Genomic DNA, 23,558 nt, shown 5'->3' with positions numbered 1-23,558 from the left:
AATACTTTACTAACTTAATCTTCGGAGGCCCTGTTCTTTTGAGCTTCTGGGCAGAGCAGAGCAAAACAGATTTCAGCAGAGCAGAGCAGATTGAAGCAGAGCAGGGCAGAGCAGAGCAGATTGAAGCAGCTATTTTTAAGTACTATTTTTAAGCAGAGCAGAGCAGAGCAGAGCAGGGTAGAGCAGAGCAGAGCAGAGTAGAGCAGAGCAGAGCAGATTGAAGCAGAGCAGAGCAAAGAAGCTCTAAAGAACGGGGCCTTAGTGTCGTAACTCTCTAGAGGGACAAAAAACCCTGAAACAGTAATTATCTTTGACAAAAATGGAGAAGATGACATTGCAATGGAGGATGAATTTGCTCTTGCTGGACACAAAGCGGGAAAACAAGAAGATGGAAGAAGATGAAATCATGAAACGGGGAAATACATTCAAACGGGTAGCTTTGACTTTTTTTTTTTTTTGACTGGTAGCTTCGACTTTTATATTTGTATTTAGATACGTATACCGTATTTACATACACTTGACTTAAATTTAAAAGTGATGCAAAATACGGAGTACCATTGTTGCCCCTATAGTTGGACAAAGCGGCATAGCACCGTGCAGGGCAACCAAACCATTCTCGTTTTCTCTCAAAAAATATTAGACCTTCTCCGTTCTCACTGTCTCTCTCCTCCAGCGTACACTGAATATTCCATTGAAGCAGCTTCTGAGCTTTCTCTTTTTCATTGAAGCAGCTTATCAGGTAAGATTCTTTTCTTAGTCATCGAAAATCAGTTTCACAATCTAGTGTTAATCGTTAATTTTTTTCATATAATTTTTAGTGGATTGATTATTGAACTGTTTGCTGTCAAAATTCTTTTGTAAGAATAATTTAATTTGATGATTGAGTCAAATTTGGTTGATAATGTGCTGCAAAACCCTTGAATGTTGAGACGAAACTATGAAAATTGAATTATTTCTGATTGTGACTTTTTTCTAATTGTTACAGAAGAGACAATGTCGGTTATGGTGGAAACAAGTTTGGGTGAATTCGTGATTGACTTATTCATTGAACGTTGTCCGTTAACTTGTAAAAACTTCTTGAAGCTTTGCAAGTAAGTTTCTCCTTTTCCTTCCCTTGTTCTTTGTTATGTAATTTTTCTTATTTTTCTGTGTAATTTTTGTGCTGTATTCGTGGGGTACTTAATAAAATCCCTTAGTTGTATAGGAAAATTAAAGTAAGGAAGCAATTGGGGATAACGTTTTGTTGTTGTGGCCTGTGGGGTTATTTCAGTGTGTATGAGATTGAGAGGGGTAGGGGGAATCAGCAGAGATATCCAGCATCGGATGTTCTTACAGCAGTATCCACAGCCGCTTTACAGGTTCCGTAGCAAGAAATTATGTATTCTGTTAAAGAGAGTCCTTCGCGCAAATAAGTAAACCAATCATTCGTCATCCAACATTAATCCTCTCATACCTACTAATTGATGGACCTAAGACACGTTTCCTCAAGCCCCAAAAAAGATGGACTGGATTATAAGGGTCAATCATCCTGAAATTGATATTCATTTCTTGTCTCAAATGTTCTCTTGTAGAATACTATAGGGTGTGTGTGTTTGTTTAGCTGTGAAAAACACGAGTGTGACAAACTGGCCTTTTTGGGCACAAATTCTTGTAATACTATAGGCTATGGTGATGTTGTTCCTTGGTAAATTATCTTGTGGCTGATAAATTGAGACTGTGGGCTGCATTTTTGTGTGATTATGTTGCAATGAATTCTGTGCTTTACAAAATGGCTTTTTCGGGCATGGACTTGAGTAATACTAAAGGTTGTGATGAAATCGGATGTTGTTACTTAGAGATTAGCCCATTATTAATTATTTGAAACTAGCCAGGGGTGTAGGTTTGTGTTGCCATGGGACTTTTGTTTAACCTATTGGGCATAAAAACATGTATTACTAGAGGCTATTATGTAGTACTTCGTAGTAAGTTATGCCTTTAGTTATTAGCATTGGGGGTGATGAATTTGAATGGGTTCTGTGCTTCTGTCTTTAATTTCCCCCTTCTTATTATTGACGGGATTGGATGTTGAAGATGCTAGAAGCTTGTGCAATGCACTCTTGGGATATGTTATTTTCTGCTGCCTATAGAGTCCTTGCCCCTTCTTTTTTGTTCTACTTTACATGCAATGATTTTTGATGTAGTGAATTGCAGATGTTATTGGTGAAATCACATTTTGTATTTTGACTGCCTTGTCAAAGTAACTGAGTGTATCTGCAGGTTTTTGTTCTCTTTGCATATTGAGCATCATAAATTTCCTTTTTAATTATTGGATATGCTATTGGTTTTGTTAATGGAAGGTCAGTAGGTGATCTGTAGGGGGTTTTGGATGGGTTGATGCAAATTTGTGAAGTTTAGTGTTGGTACTTGTCATAGTTTAGTGTTAAATAAATGATTAATTAAAAAAATTATAGTTAGCTAGCTGTAAGGTGCTCAAGTTTTTGTAAGATGACATCTATATAATCATCTAAGGAACTTTACTATATTTTTTAAAAGCGTTATTAGGTGCTTAATTATAGCCTTACTTGTAAATAAAATAATAGTCATGTGCAATATGTAGTCATGTACATAAAATTAAGGAATTGCGTTATGTTTATTGATGCAGGATCAAATACTACAATGGTTGTTTATTTCACACAGTGCAGAAGGATTTTACAGCGCAAACTGGTGATCCAACTGGAACAGGAAGTGGCGGCAACTCTATCTATAAGTATGTATTGTGTAATAATGAAATTATTCATCTGGTATGAAGTTCGAGGTTCTTTTTTTGTGCTTTTATTAAAGGAAATGATTTATCGATGGGGCTCTAATAGGCATAATGAAATTATCATCCCTCAGTTTTGGTTCAGTATGAAATCTGCATGCATTTCCTTTTGTATAATAAAAAATTTATTTCTGATATATTGTTCACCCTTATCGTATGGACATATGCTCATCCTGCTGAAATGATAGCTAGAATCCGGCTGAAATTTGATAAATTCATAAATATGTTGTTGGTTGTAGGTAGAGGTGTCAAAACCGAACCAACCCGAAAAAAATTATCCGTTTCGAACTGTAACCGATCCGATTTGATCCGAGAAATTCAAGACCCAAACCCGATCTGTAACCGAACTGAACTCAACCCGAATCCGAACTTGACCCGATCTGAACTTAACCGAACCGATTTGACCCGACCCGAGCTCAACCCGATCCGACATTGACCTGAAAAATAACCGATCTAATCCGATTTGTTTTGACCCGAATTGATATTAACCCGATCAAATTTTAACTCAATTTGATTTTTACCTGATCAAATTTAACCCGATCATAATTATTTATTTACTTTTTTATTCAAGTTCTTATACTATATATTTACTAATTATTAATAAGTTAACTTTTTGACTACAAAGAAATAATCCGGAGTCTTAAGTTTACTTCATGTACATATCAATTATATTAATTTACTTTCTAAGCTTTAATAAATGCCACAAGATCTAATAAACCTAAACATTAAGCGGGAGTTAATTGATTTGCTCGTAAAACTCTAGTTAAATGCTGCCTAAAGCCTATTGTTATTTTTAGTGAATTTCTTCCCATTCTGTTATATTTTATGAACTAATAATTCTTTTCTCTAACACCTACAACCAATTATATCAATATAAATCACATTACTACTAGTCTGATGTTACCTATAAGAAACAATTATGAAAGCAAAATAAATAAAGTTTTAAAGGATACATCAAGCGCTTACATTTTCATTATAATAATTAAATATATTACATATACTTAATCCAATGATTCAAACTTAGGTATTTTTTAGTAGTTTCATTTTCATATACAAAATACGCTGCATATAATATCATTGCAATGTTTCGACTCCAATAATATAAATCAGTGATGGAGTCTTTTACGGTCAAATCTTCCACAATTGGCTCGGGCTCGAGCTCAGAATGTAAATCACTATCATCTGATAAACAAACAAAAAAAAAAATCAATATACAATCAGAGTAAATGAATAACTTAAAAGAATAATATTGGAGAATCATACCTATATTAGACTCAAGATAATTATCATTCGGAGCCATTGCTGAAAAGAACAATGAACATCATTAAAAAGGCATACAAAACAAAGGTAAAACAAAATAAGCTAATAGATGGGTCATTGATGCATTGGGGTAAGCAAGAGACAATTGACAGACCTTATAGTGCAGACCTTATTGAGCTAATAATCTAGTTCATCTTTCATCATTATTTGATTTTAAAAAAAAATAAAAATAATATAGCAACGTTCCCATACATAAATATAGTGCAGACCTTAAATAAGGAAAATAAATTTCATAAAACAGAGGAAAAAGCAAAGAACAAACAAAAACAATGTAACACCCAGAAACAAAAGCAAATAAAAAACAAACTAAGCTAAGCTACTCCTGCTACCAAACTAAGGGGGAACCAGACGTGGTAGATCTACCCCTCTAGCATCCTCTTGTAAATCATAAATCATATATCAAAAACTTGCAATTAGTGTAGAACTTATTAAATAATAAATCATAAATCAAAAACTTGCAATTAGTTTTATATCTTTGCAATTTAGTATAGATGTTGACCGTTTACAAATTTATTTAAATCTAATGAGCATACGATCCCAATGTATATTATAATACTCGTATTAGTTGTATATAATAACAATTCATACGAATAAAATAATTTGGGTAGCCTAAAAAGTCAAATCTATATGTATACTTTTCTAATTTCAAAACAAAAAAAAAATCTAGCAATAACAAGGTAATTTAGTTTTATATAATGGTGGGACTATTAGAAATTAAGATAGGGAGGTAAATTACATACCTACAAATGAAATGGAATTACCAACGAATTGAAATATACGTATGAAACAGCGAAGTTACCCAGAATTTCGATGCTTGCCTTCAAATAAAATAAAAAAAAAAAGGAAAGAGAATGAAGAGGAGGAAGGACAGCTACAGAGAGAACTAGGGTTAGGTTGGAGTTCATAATAGGGTTTTTATACTACCTTTTCTTTTTTCTTTTTTTAACTTTTTACCTTTTATTTTTTTTTTACATAATTCTTTTTATTACTTCATCTTTTAGTAGAATTTTTTTCCCACAAGATCATTATTATTACTCCCTCCGTCCCCGATTGATAGTTACTATTGGTAGAAAATTATGGGAATTAATAAACATAAATAAGAGGTAGCAAAAGTATTATTAATACCAATTTAAAAATCCGTAATTACACTCCCTATTATTTTCACTATCAACATAGATTGTATATTTGTGCTTTACTTTCGTGCCAACTGAACTCGTGATAAAGTATTCATTTCATATACTACGTATTTTGTATATATTGTGCAATACACCCTCATCCACCACCCGTGACATTGGTAAGTCACAAAAAGAGGCAGCAACTTACCAACAACATCAGCACAAAAGAGGCAAAGCAGGGGAGGGAAGAGAACCGTTGAAGGAGTAGCAGAGGGGACAAAACAGCTTTAGCCTTTGGTTGTATTAGACTAAAGTAGTAAAATGTCAAACAATAGTACTTGTATTAATTAAGGCTTGATTGCCATTTCTATGTTTGTTGTAGTAGTATAAATAGTGAAGCCTAGCAAGTAAGAGGTATCCAGAAAATTGTAAACAGAACATGGAGAGTTATGGCCTGAAGCCATATTTATCTTGCGCAAGCTTTAAGCTTATCAATTGAATATCCAACCTTTCGGCCTTATATTAGTATTGTCCCACGCTAGTCCGTTGCATATTGTCATAACTTAGGGTCTATTCTGTTCACCTTATTTTCACTTACGATTTCAGGTGTGATAAGTTCAGATAAGTTCACTTCATATTTAATAAGTTCTAATAAGGTTACCCAAGTACAAATTAAGACTAAAATAATAAGTGTTAATAAGGTTTAGTAAGTTCATATAAGTTTAGGTAAGTTAAGATAAGTTAGGTTAGTGAAAATCAAATGAATAGAACACACCCTTATAGACTTAATTATTGTATATTATAGATCATTTAATGTTTAGTTTGATAACTCATATGATTCGTAATATACTAATTAATATTACTTTAAACTTGTTGGAAATATGTTATATTGATAAAACTGAAGTTATCGGTTAAAAGTGCGGAGTACAATTGTTTATTATTGTAGAATTATAGGCGTTATACATCGCACGGTTATATACTCACTACATACATATGCAATAATTTATGCTTAAATAAAAAGAATTTACATAGTAACAATTAACTATCAATATGTATAATGTCAAGTTTTTAATATACAAATTGAATTAGTAATAAAGTAATTCTAACAATTCTAACAAATATCTTTAAAAAATTGAATCAGTAATAAACTAAACTAATAGTACATAACTCATAGCCTCATATGATTGTACAATTGATGAAGAGTTGTAAACTTGTAATAACCTAAAAAAAATGACATACTATTTTGTATATATCACCATATGTAACTATTATTCGTCAATATATCACTAGCTCGTCTCACTTCTCACTTATATGGGTATGATAAGTCATCGATAATTATTCAATCTCAAGTTTCCTCAAAGATAAAAATTACACATAACTTGATCAAATGAGAAAACTAAAACTTCGTGCTTCGTAATTAATAATCATATTGACCCAATAATAAGGTAAAAACTAAACAATATCTCTAGTTTTAAAATAACCTTATTTGGATCTGAATTTGGTCAACTTAACCAAAATCCAGCCAAACACAAAAAGGAATTGAACCGAAATTGACCGAACCGAACTTGACCGAACCGAAATCATCCGAACCGAAATCATCAACCCGACCCAAATTCATCCGACCCGAAGTTACCCGGCTAAACCCGTTTCAAACCCGATCCAAATATATCCGAACCGAAAGTGAATCGATCTGAAGTTGACCCGACCCGTATCCGACCCAGACTCCATAGACCATGACCCGAATTTGACCTGACCCGAATTTGACCCGATCCGACCCGATCCAAGTTAAAAGGATAATTTTGATCCGAACATATCTGACCCGAACAGACCCGACCCAAACTCCATCCGGTTATCCGAATTGACACCTCTAGTTGTAAGGTATGTACTTTTCCATGTATAGGATTTCCTCTCTTGCCCTTTTCTTTTTGGGGTTAATATAGAATTTATGTATCGCAATCCCTACTGATTTACATTTGGCTACTCTTAAATAAGGTATCAATCATAAATTTTTTACAAAGCTAAATATCATGGTATCTTATCGAATATACAAAATAGGAAATCATTGTAGGTGACTTGAAATTATTTTTATTCTTTCATCTTCTTTCTAGGATGTTGACATAAGCAAAGGGTTAAAGAATAGCATAATAATTTATGCAAAGATATATTCTAGCCTTTATAGGGCTTGATCTATGATATGTTTGGATATGGTAGTACTTGGGTGGAAATAAAAAGGTTGAAAGAAGGACATATGAACAGGATTATAAACCTTCTTCTGATTTAGTTAAAAGAATTAGATAAAGTATTAAGAAGTTTGGATATGTGCGTTGATCAAATTTCTCTTTATCTATACTTTTTATAGATTATAGCTTTGGCGTGCTTGTCACTACCGAACTAGGTTTCTATGGAGCATATGCTAGTGGAAATCTGACCTACATTACTGGATCCTTGAACTTTTTATGTTTGGTTCTCATTCCATAAAAAGTATTGCTCAGGTTTTGGTAATATTGATTTATACATTTACTTGCGTAAAAATTGAACAATGGAACTTTTTGTATATGGAATGAATATAGTGCCCTTGATTGTTGGTTTAACTAAAGCCGAATATTATGAGTTGTCCACCCAATATCTAAACAGATTCAACCTAAAAATGATCTGAAACCAAAACTTTTATTGATTATATATTAATATACATGAAGTAACATCAATCTTTCTTTTAGGTTTTTATATGGTGACCAAGCTCGGTTCTTCAAAGATGAAATTTACCCTGACGTGAAGCACTCAAAAATGGGTACTGTTGCAATGGCTAGTGCTGGGGAGAATTTGAATGCGTCCCAGGTAATAGGAGTTAGCGTACTTCAACTTTAGTCTAACACATCTTGGATATGAAATAATGATAGTTTGCCTAGGAGCATTAGTACAATATTTTCTTCATTCAGAATTTCACCTTATGATACTGATTCTACTTGCAGTTCTACATAACATTAAGAGATGAGCTTGACTTCCTGGACGAGAAGCATACTGTAAGTGAATTTTTTCCAGCAACTTCATCTCCTTTTCCGTTCCAATTTTCCTTTCTTTAGTCTCTTATTCAAACTGATGTTGCTGTATGTGTGCAATGACTGCTACCGGTTATTTTTGTTAAATCTGCTACCTGATCTTTATATGACTACATATATTTATATGTTTGCAGTTCAAGCACAATTTTCTGTGCCATTTCTTGTATTTTTGATCTCTCTTTATCCCCTCTCCTTTCTCCTACTTTTGATCTATGCTTTATATCCTTCTTTGACTGGTTATAAGGACGCCCTGAGTCATACATCAGCTAGTTTTTTTGGCTCTTTGTAGACTGAGGCATGTGATCAGGAAATCAATAGTTGAGCTCATAGTTTTAAATTGCTTCTTTCTTTGGTAGCAGAAGAACTGTGTGTGTGTGTGCGCGCGCGCGCCTTAAGCTGCATCTCATCAAAATTGTCTCGCCTAGACCACAAAAGCGCATGACCCCTTATGCGCCTCAATGCCTCCTTTTCAAACACTGCTCCCATAGGCCCCATTTGCTCTGGAATTCAAAGAAGGAAAGAAAAAAATGAAGCATTTTGTTTTATATTTTATGACTTCATCTATTCCATTTTCTATCAGCAAGGATTTCTCATATAATGGACAAATCTATTATCTTGAGTTTTGACAGTATATGGAATGTTGGAGATGATAATTTTTGTTTTTGTTGTTGTTTTTTTAACCTTTACTGTGTTGGATTTGTAAAGAGTACAATTTGTGGTGCTTGGATGAAGGGGCCACAGAGAAATTCTGATGCCGTGCTTAATGGAAACCATTTTGGTCACAAATCCATGCTTATTTTTTGGGGGACTTATCTGCCTAATTGGGCCTTTGACAAGGCACTCTCCTTGTTATTTTGAAACCAACTATTGTTGCATTGTGTTCAACAGTTGAGTGGTGAAAGGAATTATATGATTCATTTACCATGCATGGTCAATCATTTTTTGTGTAATAATATATGATAGATTACAAAATTTTGGACCAACAATCTACCTTACCTCCTTGCGTATTGTATATGTTATAATCATTTTATAAAAAGACTTATTTAGTTTAGATGATTACTTGACATGACCTCAAAACCTATTATAAAATGTTATCCCTTGCATGGGGTTCTTTCAACATTTGGTGGGGAGTTCTCTGTGTCATTTCGTTGTCCTTTTTTCTTCCACTACCTTTTATGTTTACTAAACTAGACTAGACTAGATTGAGCGTTTTTGGAAGGGAAGGGATTGAATGATGGTTGTTATATGTCTTTGAAGGTCTCCTCATTCCCATGGTTGTGTATATTGTTATTGACGCATGATCATCTAAAGTGACAAGGGTAACTTTATGTTGACTAGGTCTTTGGGGAGATTGCAGAAGGTCATGAAACACTAACGAGAATAAATGAAGCTTATTTGGATGAGAAGGGAAGACCATTTAAGAATATAAGGTGCACAATTTTAGTACTCCCTCCGTTCCTTTATTACATGCCTGTATTCCTTTTTGTGGTGACCAAAATTAAGTGCTTGTTTCTATTTATAGGTGGTACTTTTTTACAATATTATTCTCTTTTTGATGATTTGTCACCCTTTTTCTTTTTCTTTTTTGTACTTTAACATCAATTCCCAATACTTTCTCTCTCTTAATTCCCAACCACTTTTTCTTTCTCTCTATCCCTCACTAACCCCACATGCATATTTATACTTTCAATTATTAGTTTTAAGGAATCTTTAACTTTCTTAATTCCCGTGCAAAATGAGAAATAGGCATGTAATAAAGGGAACGGAGGGAGTATAAATTTTCGTGATTCATATTTAGTTCGATTTACTTATGACCATAATTCTAATACTGCATGTGTTTTTAATTTTTTATTTTTTATGTTTGTTGTATCTCAACAGGATAAAGCACACTTACGTGCTTGACGATCCTTTTGAAGACCCTCCCCAGCTGGCCAGTTTAATACCTGATGCTTCACCAGAAGGCAAACCAAAAGAAGAGGTAATAGTTTTATTTCAATTTCTTTAATATCATAAGATGTCTGTCTTCTGTCGATTAGCTCGTATTCATTTTTTTATTATTTGATTTGCTTATTTTTTTGATATAAAAAGTCATATACTATCGATCTCTAATGAATTGTTTTGATACATCTTCACAAATCCATTTCTGCATCTGTTTATTTCAGATTTAATACGTAGTAATAAAAAAGACCATTGCGTATTTTTTTTATAAAAAATAAACCGCCAAAGTTTAGGGGGCCGGTGTTGTAATGAACTGACTTAGGGGAGGGTATTATGGGTAGTTTAGGCCCTGTTCTCTTCACCTTAAAAAAATAATATTAAGTAAAAATAATTTCAGTTCAGTAAAAATAAGTTCACTTCAGCAAAAATAATTTCAGTTCAGCAAAAATAATTTAAGTTCAGTATAAATCAGTAACTTCAAAGAAGAAATATAACATGGAATCAGTAAAAATAATTTCAGTTCAGTAAAATTAATTTCAGTTTAGTAAAAATAATTTAAGTTCAGCAAAAGTATTTTTCAGTTCAGTAAAAATAATTTCAGTTCAGCAAAAAAAAAGGTGAAGAGAACGGGGCCTTAGTATGTTAGTAGTTATCAAATGTGGTATGGGTAATTTGGGAAATGTAGTATTATTAGGTTTGTAGTTTGTAACCTTGGTATAAATAGAGAGAGGGAGGAAAGAAAAAGGTAGGCAAAAATTGGATGAAACTTGTTGAGAGTTGTGACCTCAAGTCACTTTTGGAGAGTTGTGAGCTCAACTCACTTTTGAGAGTAATAGCCTCTGTAATCCTTCCACCATTACTAATCAATAGTAAAGCTTCCACCTTTCTCATTTCTTCTTTATTAATAAACTTACCAAAAAGATCAGATTAATTAGCTAAATAAAGAACCAATCTTTCTCTTTATTTTACTGTTAGTAGATTGAGGAATATCAGTCTATTACACAACCTCTTATCAATTTGATCAAAGCCCAGAACTACTTTCTAGGCTGCCAAGCAGAAGACAGACAGCCGAAAGACCATTTCCTCTGTACGGAATCAAAGCTTTTTGATTTGTTACCTTGTCCAAATTCAAATAAATTTCGACCAAACATTTTTGCAATTCTCGTAAAACTCCAACTTAAAGATAGAAACTATATTGCCTCTATGTTTGACATGATCAACAACCTCATTAGCATTTAGCAACAAGAGCCATATCGAAAATTTGTTCCCTACAAAAAAAGCACGAGAATTTTGATCAGCTGTCTTGTTGAGAATTTTTTAGTAATGTGTAATAAAGCTTGTGTTGATCCTCAGAGAATTCCTGAAAAAGCTATTTAATATCTTGTTTATCACCTTGAATAAGGAGATTGAGGCAAAATCATATAGGCTGAAACATTAACTCCTTCAGCTTGATCCTTTTCTGAAGACATGATTGCTGTAGAATTCTTATTATGCCTTTTCCTCTACAGTTGAAAATCGATATGATTTATTATCCTCCAGCATGAATCTGTCATTGTTCAATCTTCAGCACTTATAATACTCAAACTTGCCTCTCTCACATATATGTTTGCTTGCATTTATCTCAATTTGAAGCCTTTGGACTCAAGGGTTATATGCAATGTTTTAGTTAGAGGGAAGCTAAACTCTTTCATAAATGTGTTCTTAGCTTTAAAATTGCACCTTGGGTACTAGCCTGGTAGCCTACTAGGCGAGTCATGGCAGAAAAATTTTCACCTTGGTGATAACATGGATATGAGTTGAAATGTTGAAAAATAATACAATTTACTTCAAATTAAATTTTAATAGGTTTTTAAGAATTATTTCTACCAAATTTAATTGCATTAGATTTTGTCAATTTGAAACTCAATTTATAAGCCCTAGAACTTCTAAAATCTTAATAAAAATTGGTAGCAATTGATGGTCAGCAACTTGTTTGCTACGTTAGTGAAGGGGTTGCCAGCTATTTCTGGTTAGTTCCGATACCATAGCTCCAGTGAACACGGTGGTCGTTAATGACATGTTCATTAGATGACTTCCATTTTCTCTCCGATCTGTCTCACACTCTTCTTTGATCTTACTCCAAAGAGAACAGTCATGTATTCACGTGTAATCTGACTCATCTCTTTGATTGATTTGTCTATTTAAGTTTATATTTTAGGTTTTATGTTTTGTGTAAGATAAAACATACACAAAAGGTGTGCATCTTCAGCTCTTTGCCTTACATTTTGTACTTCGTGCCTAGGATCCAGGGAAAACCTTTTCTCCTCAGTACACCTTTGCACCTTTTAAAACTGATATCTGTTGTTGACCTTACACCATATGGCGAACTAAGACCCAATTCAGCTTCTTGCTCCATTGTTTTCTGAATCTTAAGACTTTTGTTAAGATCTGCTTTTCTTTCTGATTTTATTATAACTCTTTTTGGCATTATTTCTATTTGTGAATTTTTTGTGTTTCATATGCATAGGTTGATGATGATGTGAGACTAGAAGATGATTGGGAACCTATGGACGAACAATTACCTCCAGAAGAGCTGGAGGAAGCTATACGTACAAAGGAAGCACACTCTAGGGCTGTGGTTCTTGAAAGTGTATGTATTTTCAAAGATCTATTTTATTTTTCTAATTAATTAATCTGTTTACAATATAAAGATAACCAAAGAAGCATTTTCATATCTATTTTGTAACAGATTGGTGACATTCCAGATGCTGATGTAAAACCTCCTGATAATGTGTTGTTTGTATGTAAACTTAATCCGGTGACTGAGGTGAGTTTTCAGTATGTCCCTTTAGAAAGAAATTTCTTTTTAAATTGCCATCTATATTTTTGGATCCGGTAATTATCAGCTAAGACCTTGGAGAACTCCTATTAGGCTATTAGGCTGCCCATTGACATTAGTGTTGCCGAAGAAACAATAGAATGAAATGTAATGGCCACATGGTTGCTTATATTGCTCATTAATAATCAAGCTCTGAAGTGTGAATGTACATACTGGAAAATACACTTTATTTATTTTTATTATGTTTCCAAATATACTTACATATTGTAGTGATTAATGTAAGTGAAACTTTGATATTCATTACTATCATGTAATGAATCTACGTAAGCCTCCTTTAAGCTTTATCTATGCAAGGCACAATAACCAGAAGAGTACATGCGGCCAACATTGGTTAAGTAAAGCACTAGTGATGTGGAAAGGTTAGATGAGAGAATAAAGAATCGAACTGTAAATATAGAGAGAATGTATAAGAAGAGAAATCATTGAAAAATGTGTTATGTTCAATGCCCCCACTCTCCCTCCTCCCCCCTATTGGCCCTGTATTGTTGAGTCCCAGCTAGGGTATATTTTGCTTTGCATCCGAGTTGTTGGATAGTTGAAATACTTGACCGGTCTTAAGGAAACCACTCATCTCAGGTTTGGTCATAGGGTACCAAAAATCGTGATGTAGAAAGGTTAGATGAGAGAATAAAGAATCGAACTGTAAATAAAGAGAAAATGTATAAGAAGAGAAATCATTGAAAAATGTGTTATGTTCAATGCCCCCCCTCTCCCTCCTCCCCCCTATTGGCCCTGTATTGTTGAGTCCCGGCTAGGGTATATTTTGCTTTGCACCCGAGTTGTTGGATAGTTGAAATACTTGACCGGTCTTGAGGGAACCACTCATCTCAGGTTTGGTCATAGGGTACCAAAAATCCTCAAATATTTGTGTTTGAAAAAGTCTTCCAAACTCAAATCCTTGATAAACATAGATTACAAAATTTGCTACTAAGTCCCAAATGCCGTCAACCAACAGCCAATGAATTACAGGTGTAAATAAGTTAGTTACTAAGGTATGTATCTTTTCTACTTGGTAGATATTTGGAGTTGTTGCCAATGCATGATATTGCAAGCTTAGACTACATTATTTGCATGGATTCACATTTATCTTTATAGTTTATGATAAGCATGGGGCGTTTATCTAGTGTTGAAAATTGTGTGAATTTATTAAAATAATATTTACACTCCATCTTCCTCCGTTGAAGCTGACTTCTTGTTCTTGCATCTTCTTCCTTCCACAATTTCCACCACTTCCACTAGACACCACCATTTCCAGGGGGTTTGCTGCCAAATCAAACAAAAACCTTATGAAAAAGAGTGTAATTAAGGGCATGGTCAACCCAAATGGGAGGGCTCAGTGCTGACCAAATCCTCCATTGAAGCTTGCATTAAGATTAATTTTTACCAAATACCAATAAATCTCTTTAAACACCATCCCCCATTTGCGAGGGAAGCCCTAACAAGTCACTGGAAGCTCCTCTGGCAGGGAATAGGTTTTTTTAATCCAAGTTTGACAAGAAATCCTTCTTCAGAACACAGCCGAATGCAGAGAGAGAGAGAGCTCCAGTGTGAGGAGCAGACGCTCCAAGCACTCAGCCAAGACTCTCCATTGCAATATGGAGTGGGCGGTCTAAGGCTCTAAGCTGCAAGCCGGACAACTTAACTTCCAAGCTTATAACTTCTTCATTTCTCGCCAATTGACCTATCAATGTAAAGCTCTTGGTCTATTTTCATCTCTTATTGGTATTGGTTTAGAATTCTTTGTAGTAAAGAAAATATTGCTGTGTTTGAAGTGGAGTGCTGCAGTTTTGATCAAGTACTAGACCCCCCCCCCCCTCTTTTTTTTTATAACTCTTGTTTCTGTATTTCTATTTCCCATCATCAACTGTAATCTCAAGACACAAGTATCAGTGTTAGTCACCTAAGCCACTTTACAAAGTAGGATATTCATCCAAATAGTCAAACCCACAAATTGGCTCATGTACCCTTACATTTTGTAGATTTCCATCTTGCATAATTCATCTCTTATCAATATGCTTAGCAGTTTTGACTTTTGACAATGAAATGGAATGATTGATGCGCTTGTATAACAACCATTATCCAAAGCCTGATATTGTTACAAAACATGGTAGGAGTAGATCAGGATTAGCATGTTGAAAATTCCTTTTAGAACAGTCTTTGTACACCATGTACTTAGTTCCATGCCCTAAATGCCTTCCCAACCTTCATATGGAGAGATGCAAATCAATTCTCCAAGGCCCTAATATTGGGAGCTGGGAGCTGAGTTGCCATTTTAACTCCCTCTTGATTATTGATAATTTTTTTTTTTTATCTGTACTCTGTAATTTAATATTTGTGTTACTGTTTATGTAGGATGAGGACTTGCATACTATATTCTCACGGTTTGGAACTGTTACATCGTAAGTGAATATACTATTTACCTTACTATTGATCATCCATTAATTTGAGGTTGTTTCTGATTGAATGGTTTACTCAGGGCTGAGGTCATCCGTGATTTCAAGACTGGTGACAGCCTGTGTTATGCTTTCATTGGTAAGTAGAATGTTGTTTAATTTATAAGATTATGCATTTACTAGCAGAGAGTGAAAGTCACAATATATAATGTTAAGCTAGCATTAAATGAGAACTATAACTTTAGTTAGGGACTTAGGGTTTCTAGATTAGCAAAGGGAATTGTTCTCTTTGTTTTTATGTGTGTTTTAGTTCACTATTCTCCTTTTCCTATTATGTTTAATGGAATTAAATCATACTCATCAATTTTTATTCACTCCAGCCCAAGTATATTTAACTCACAATAAGTTATTGTGCTTAGGTTCCGACAACATAACTCATTTAACTATTCCCTTTTTCTTTTCTTATCTTTTCTTTTTGTTATTTTGGGGATATATAAAAACACTTGTATGCCTCATCACATTCCGATGCAGTATGTTTGTTTTTGGAATGGCATATACATTTCAAAGATGCAGAGATATGTGACGAACATTTCTGTGCCTAATAGCCAAATGCTCTAACCCAAGCTTGGACTTATATTCATAACTCAACTTCTAAATGACCCAACTTGAACCGACCCAACCTGGAAAATGTTATGGATGATATTGATAAAATTTGGCATATCAAACCAAATGGCAATACAGCTGAATTGTGAATAGTGAAGAGGACCAAAGACTTAATGTACCTGAGTACCTGACCAAAATAACTTTTTACCCAAATGTGAACCGGACCAAAATTTTCCAAACTGAATGACTAATCTCCCATCTTTAAGTTTGAATCAAAGAGCCAAATTTTGCACTTGCAGTTGTAGAACTTCAGATTTAAGATTAAAAACATAAAGTTGGTAGATTTAATTCCATGAATCATGCAGCTTTTCCATGCCAATAAAAAATATTTGTTTCAGATCGTCGCTCAAGTAGCATCTGAACCATCTTTAATAAGAGGGAAGCCACTGAATTATCCAAAGCCCAAAACATTCCCCACCATCCATCTGCCTCCACGCCCTTAGAAATATGGACTTCGTAGCACCTGTTTGGACATTGTTCAATGGTAATTCACCTTATTCTTCCGGTGCTACCTCTATTAAATGTGAACGCTCTTTGTTAGAAGGGTCCACCTAGCTAGACTGTCACCTGTTCTTTACCCCCCTTCATTAAACATGAGTCCTCTTGTCTCTTACGCTATCCACTCCATCTCTTGCAAACGGAATAGCAAAGGTGGCTTTCCATGTTAACTGAACATGGAAAACTAAAGATACCATGAACTCGGAAATGCTTGCACCATAAGGAATAAGATTCAAACTACAATTTGAATGAATGCTTAATTAGTCATAGCAACATAGCAAAAAGATGTATTGAACAGCATAACCAGTGTATATTTCAATGTTCTTTTTTTAAATTTTCTTTTGACCATGCTATGTTATTAAACGGAAGATGGTACTGAATGAAGGATTACAATGGAGAATGGACTGAATCATTTAACTCCCTGGAACACCCTTATGCTTCTACTTGGTCTTTTATGCTTAGTATTGTTGATGCTTAAATTGAATTTTACTTCATGCATGCTAAAATATTTTATAATTACATATTATCACTTAATAGCTATCTGTGATGACTGACTTGTCAATAATGTTTAAATGTAACAGAGTTTGAGAGTAATGACGCTTGCGAGCGAGCTTACTTCAAGGTTTGTTATAGCAGAGGAAACATATTACATTTTTGCTGATCTTCATAGATTCTTATAGTGATATAATATATATAATTTGTTTTCTATTTTTTATTTCCTTTTCTTTCCCATATATATATATGGGAAAGAAAAGGAACATACTTGGGATAACTAATTCATGGTATGTGGAATGGGTACAAAATGCAATTCATCAACAAATCTTGTTAAATTAATCCAAAACTCTTTGTTTTACCAATTCATATGTACCAATACGTATTTTTCGAATCATAAATGGAATCTAGCAAATTTGGTTACACTGATTCAGGAATAAAAATGGGTGGGAAGATTCTTAAGTTGATATAAGAGAGGGGGGGGGGGTAGAAAATGATAATCATATCTAATTTTCTTGGGAATGCAATTTGAAATGGTGGAATAAGATACTTGGAAAATAGAAACTGGTAATCATCTCCTATTTCTTGGAAATGCAATCTTAACTGGTGCAATACGATACTTGGAAAATAAGGAAAACTTAGTCAGGTTTAATTAGCTTCAGGTTATTAGCTCCAATTTCCAATAGTTTGTCTATCATACCCTTAAAGAAGAGAATAAGGTTTGGTGGACCTTATGTAACTTGTACTTTGTCTTCTTGTAGATGGACAATGCACTAATTGATGACAGGAGGATAAAAGTTGATTTTAGTCAAAGTGTTTCTAAGCTCTGGAATCAATTTAGACGGAAAGGAACTCAAGGTAAAAAAATGCTCTGTTGCTTTTCTTCCCCCTCACCCCCTCTTGTTTTTTCTTCTCTTACTTTGAGTTTGGCAATTTAATTCTGTTGGTGCCGGGAAGAAGGTATAAATGCCAAGTTATTTTTTTTTTTTTTTATTGTTTAAAGTCATTTATCTTCTTTATAGTACCAATTCCGTAGGATAAAGCAACAGCTCAGAACATGAAATAATGATAGAGGCCATTTCTGTACATAAAAATGGCACTAGATATATTATAGAACTATAAATTAACACATCAGCTTTTAAAATATGTTGGTTAAAGCCATCATGCATATATGTTTGGTAGATCATCATGAATAATCTCATCTTGAACATCGTCACACACAATTGGAACATCAATTGTTTCAATCACCCTTGCTTCGAGCTCTTTAGCACCAACATGTTTCTCTTCATCACTATCCTTTTGACAATCTTCCTCCATCTTCTTTTCGAACCCTTTTGCATTCATGGACATATTAGAAAGATGATTCTCCTTAGCTTTTGAACGGTTTTCATTAGGAGACAAAGGAAGCAATTTAAAACGTTTTTTTCCTACCTTGACCGAGTAAATATTGGCCTCACCATCATGCTTCCCATGTCGATCAAATTGCCATGGTCTACCCAAAAGAATGTGACAAGCATGCATAGGACAAACATCACATAGCACTTTACCATGAAATTTACCAATTGGAAAAGTGATTAAGGCTTGTTTAGTACCTTAATATCACTCTCATCACTAAGCCAATGAAACTTGTAGGGCTTTGGATGGTCGGTTGTAGGCCAATCCAATTTATTGATCAACATTGTAGACACGACATTGGCACAACTTCCCGTGTGGATCTTCACATCACATAGACATTCCTCCACCTTGCACCTTGTCATAAAAATTTTCTCCCTTTGATTTTCTTCAACAGGTACGGGCTTAGAGTGCAAAGTTCTCCTAAGGACCAAGCTTTGGCCTTGTGTTTCTGCATCTAACTCCTTGACATTATCCTCCTCTTCTTCGAAATTCTCTACTCCTTGCTCGGCACCAACCTCCATGTATACATCTTGTTGGGGCACAAATCGCTTCTTTGTGTGTTTCTTGAGTTGCTCCCAAGTGGTAATCTTAGAACGATCTTCCTTGCGCCTCTTTTTCTTCAAGTTATCATACCACAAACTAGCGTAGCTTGTGAGTTTTAATTTGGCGATCTTGCACTTTTTTCTCTCGTCATACTACTTGCAATCAAAGAATGCCTCGGCTTTTCTAACCCATTCAAAGTATTTTTCAGGCTCTAGTATGTTCCCACTATATTATGAAAAATCAAGTCTCAAACTACGATAATCATCCTTTGGTCTATCTCTCCTCCTTCGCCTTGGAGATTCATCACCTGAAGAGTAATCTTTGCGTGGCTTCCTAGGCTTCCTCCTCTCACGTTCTTCCTCACTCGAACTTGAGGTGGAACTACCCTTCCTTGATGAAGATCTATCACGCCGATCAACTCTCTTCAACAATTCTTCCACCTGTTGTGTCAAGGCTTCTAGTTGTCGATCCCTTCGCAAATTATGGGCTTGTTCTAGGGTCAAACCCTTAGGAACCTGTGGTATCTCTTCGTCACTCATAACTCCTACACTAACATGGTTAGTTTATGCAAAAATCTTGATTAAAAGATCAAATCTTTGATCAATAATTAAGTAAAACAAAACCGGGCTCTCAACCGCAAATTAGTGCAGCAACACCGAAAGTTTGAGGTTGTGTAGGTCGCGATACTCAACCAATTGCTACGACATTTTTTGACGTTTTTAGAGTCCAACGCAAAAAGAATCACTAAAAAATTCCCAGCCAAACGTTACCGTTTTTTTTTTCTACCAAAAGCATGCCAACCTGGAAACTAGTGCAGCAATACCAAATGTTTGAGGCTGTGCAGAACTCGTTACTTGTCCAAAAATTACGAAATTTTAGGACGTGATAGCTGAACGTTTTTAGAGTCTACCCTCCAAATTTCAACTAAAGATACTCAGCCAAACGCTACTGGTTTAATTTCTACCCAAAGCGCTCAACCTGATACCAAGATGATGTGAATTATTGATCCGAAAATCAACAAAACACATGGGATAAGTTTAAGCTTAATTGTATACAGGAAATCCACCAATCAACTAAGAATCCACCTAATTAATTAATCCAAACGAATGTTTTAAACTAAAACAAGCAAAACAGCAATTGATTCGCAAATCAACCAAAACTTAAGTATAAAACTTAAACAATTAATCTGAATTTTTGTGTATTATTATGTGTCTCTTTAAGCCACGAAATTCCCCTTATTTATAGGCATAAGAGGCACTACTTCTACTCCTACAAGGACAAGGTGTTAGAATCCGCCTCTTTCTCTATGTATCCCCTTCCTTTTCCTTGTATTTTCCTTAGGTTTTACCTTCTAAGTCTTTCCTTTTTATTTTCTAGACTCTAGGGAGTATTATTGTGTTACTGTAGTTTCAGTATTCACTTGTATTTCTCTATGCAATCAATATAAAGCTCTTTAAGGAGTGATTGGTTATTGAATCATAGCTCCTGACCCCATTGCTTTGCTTTAAGACTTGTGTGTTGTTTTAAGCCTTTGTAGATATTGTGCTTACCTTGTTTTAAAGCATCCCCCACCAAACCAAGAAACCTCCAAAGACGCCTTCATCTCGTCGGTTCCGCTTGTGCCCGCTTTGAAGCATCGGCCGTCACAAGCCCCGATTCCGCACCCGTGGTTGACGAGTGCTTCCTTGAGATACCCTTGGTCCGTGTTGCTGTGTGCTCACGAACCTTTCCTGCTCTAGGCTTGCATCCTTGTCGTCAATAGACAAGTGCGCGCCGCACGATCCGGTGTCAAAACATTCAGATCGTGACACTAGGACAAACCCCTAACCTTGTGCTCCAAGCATCCTAATTAGATACTTCTAACTAGAATAGGAAAACACTCCTAAACAAACTCTAATTAACTAAAAACATTCCTAATAACCTTAGGAAGTTTACATAAACTAAATAACAGAAAATAAAGCTAATCCTAAGTGCTTAAACCAAGAAAAACCCTTTCAAGTGAAAGGTAAAAACTTGCAAGCAAAACTCTAGAAAAAAAAACCTAAGTATGGAAAATCTTCCATTTCAAGTCAGAGCCGAAGCTCGATGCACGCGCCACCAAGGAGGTGCACACGTCTGTCCACGGTCAAGAAGAGTCCAAGCAGGAGCAGCGTGGGGCCTGAGTCGGCGCGTGGCAGCCACAATCTTCGTCGAAGTCAGATGTGTCATTTCGTCTTCCTTGTAAATCATGCTTCTTTCTTCCCCATTTCAGCTATTGAACCTTTCCTTGTTTGGACAACCTACAATAGAGTTGTTTGGACCTTCTAAAAGTGTATTTAACCCTTCAAAAGAATTAGCCTTTGATTCACATCACGTGGAATGATGAATTCTTCCATTGGTGGGGTCTAGGTATATTCTATTTTGTGGATAGCCTTTCTAGTAGAAGGCTGGCTGGTGTAGGGTAGGCTCCCTATATCACCTGTTAGTCCCAATGTAGGCTTAAACAAAGTTGAAAGTTGTTGTGGCTTCTTGTATGTGAAGAAGTGATTGCCATGGAAGCACTGTATAAGATTTTGGTTCTAGTAAAATGACAAACACATAATACCTGTCAGTTTTGTATTGGAATTGTGGAGACTCGAATATGGATGAGTAGATGACCTATGGCACCTGTATTCTTCACACCTTGACTTATCCATTTCATCATCATACCTGTGTCGCTTTGTTGAGCGTGTTATAATCCTCAAAAACAGCAGAAAACCTATGGGAATTAGGCATGTCTGACAATAAAGTACATCACTTGTACCAAGTCCAAGTAACAGCTTTGGTGTATATAGATCATAAATCTGTTTAACAGTGTTTACAACCAAAAAGGCTCTAAAACATAGTTAAGATTTTCAACCAAATACTAATTGTGTTTACCGCCAAAGAACTATTTCCCTCCATTCCTTTTTCATATTGGAAATTTGGCAGCTCTACGATAAACCAATGATAGCTTCTAAAATGCCTTTGTTTCTGTCATGTGTAGGAAGAGGATGCTTCAAATGTGGTGCACTAGATCATGTTGCAAAAAATTGCTCCATGGGAGAAATGCCTGGTCAGCATCAGAAATATGTTCTAAAAGAAGATAATCAGCAGCATGGTGGAAATAGAGATGCAGGGTTAGTTTTCAGCGGCTATTGATGAATCTGCACCTTTTCCCTTGAGGGTGGCTCTACCATGTCTAACAATGTTTGCCATTTTTGCAGCTATGAGATGGTGTTTGATGAAGATGGTGGAAGCCCAAAAAGAGAAAAGAGGCACCGAGATTATGAGCCAGATAGGAAACGACACAAATCTGAAAGGAGGGATCACGGTGATGATAAACACAGGCGTGATGGGAAGAATAGAGACTCAAGGGACAGTGAGAGACGTCGATACAAAAATGATGATCATGATGGGCATGGTGGCCGAAGGGATGAAAGGGAGAGAGGTAATAGTCATGTCAGGGATGGCAAGGAAAGAGAGAGAAGTCATGGGAGGGAAGACAGGAATCGGAAAGAGAGTAGGTATGATCGCAGGATTGACCAGGATTGCCGAGAGAAGAAAAATGATGGGGATAACAGAAAAATGACTGAAAATATAGGTATATTGAGCAAGAGAGATGGAGCTGATAGGAGTAAGGACAGGGATAGGAGGAGAGATTCAGATTTTTATGAGCCAAGCAGAAAGGAAGTGCAAAATCAGAGAAGAAGCTCAAGAGATTACACTCATGGCAACAATGAGAGGCGGCGAACTGACAGGAGGTGAACTTTGTCGATCCGATTAATAGAGATGCTTCTGATTTTGTAAGCCAGTGCCCTCTTGATCTTGCTTCTTTTTTTTTGTGTCGATACCTAGCTTACAGAGAGACAGTTGAGTACCCTTATCTACTGTAGTTCTCAGTTTGTAATAGTATTAACAATATACCAACTGGTACAAAGTTAAAAAGAGGAGAAATCGGCCATATTGTAATGAAATTTTTGACCGTGAATTCGGTGAGTGGGAAATTTGAACTTTTTGAAGTTACTTTCATTCTTTTCACGAGATGCATGTACAACTTATAGGCCTTCTTTGATTAAAAGCAGAAACAATGTCCACTGGGGTTAGAAGACGAAATTTGCTAAGTTTGAGTACAGGAATTACTTTGGTTTTATGTGTTTATGGATTATTTGCTTTTCAATTCACTTTTGATAAATCAAAGCCCAATGTCTGTTTTTTTTTTTTTTTTTTTTTTTTTTTTTTTTTTTTTTTTTTTTTTTTTTTTTTTTTTTTTCTCACCACTAATTGACCAAACTCTACACACTCTCTCATTTATCACATCTCCTAAATATGCATGCTGCATGCATTGAGATTTGAGAACGATTAACTTTTTTTTTATTTTTTTTAGGGCAGAGTAACAAAAAACATGTTTGATCATTAGCCTTTAAGAAAGTTTAGCTTTTAGTTTAGGGTAGAGTAACAAAATTCATG

General features: G+C 35.1%; 1 protein-coding gene across 1 annotated transcript; it reads left to right on the top strand.

The window, feature by feature from the left end:
- The first annotated feature begins 270 nt into the window (after positions 1-270).
- Positions 271-23,204, top strand: LOC110739378 (peptidyl-prolyl cis-trans isomerase CYP59-like). Its single transcript, XM_021919833.1, has 15 exons — positions 271-739; positions 986-1,091; positions 2,642-2,746; positions 7,953-8,070; positions 8,205-8,255; positions 9,630-9,721; positions 10,170-10,269; positions 12,736-12,858; positions 12,958-13,035; positions 15,460-15,506; positions 15,584-15,639; positions 17,243-17,283; positions 17,915-18,011; positions 22,096-22,228; positions 22,316-23,204. Exons 2-15 carry the CDS (start codon positions 994-996, stop codon positions 22,854-22,856), a joined length of 1,680 nt encoding a protein of 559 aa, XP_021775525.1. The 5' UTR covers positions 271-739; positions 986-993; the 3' UTR covers positions 22,857-23,204.
- Positions 23,205-23,558: the final 354 nt, after the last annotated feature.

This window comes from Chenopodium quinoa, unplaced genomic scaffold (genome assembly GCF_001683475.1).
Source record: "Chenopodium quinoa cultivar QQ74 unplaced genomic scaffold, ASM168347v1, whole genome shotgun sequence".
Classification (NCBI taxonomy): domain Eukaryota; kingdom Viridiplantae; phylum Streptophyta; class Magnoliopsida; order Caryophyllales; family Amaranthaceae; genus Chenopodium; species Chenopodium quinoa.
The sequence above is the reverse complement of the archived record's forward strand: the minus strand, read 5'-3'. Positions and strand labels throughout refer to the sequence as shown.

Coding starts and splice junctions, on each gene's coding strand:
- LOC110739378 (XM_021919833.1), top strand. CDS start 994: ATGTCGGTTATGGTGGAAACAAGTTTGGGTGAATTCGTGATTGACTTA. Junction 1,092..2,641: donor AACTTCTTGAAGCTTTGCAA/GTAAGTTTCTCC, acceptor TTATTGATGCAG/GATCAAATACTACAATGGTT. Junction 17,284..17,914: donor GCGAGCGAGCTTACTTCAAG/GTTTGTTATAGC, acceptor GTCTTCTTGTAG/ATGGACAATGCACTAATTGA.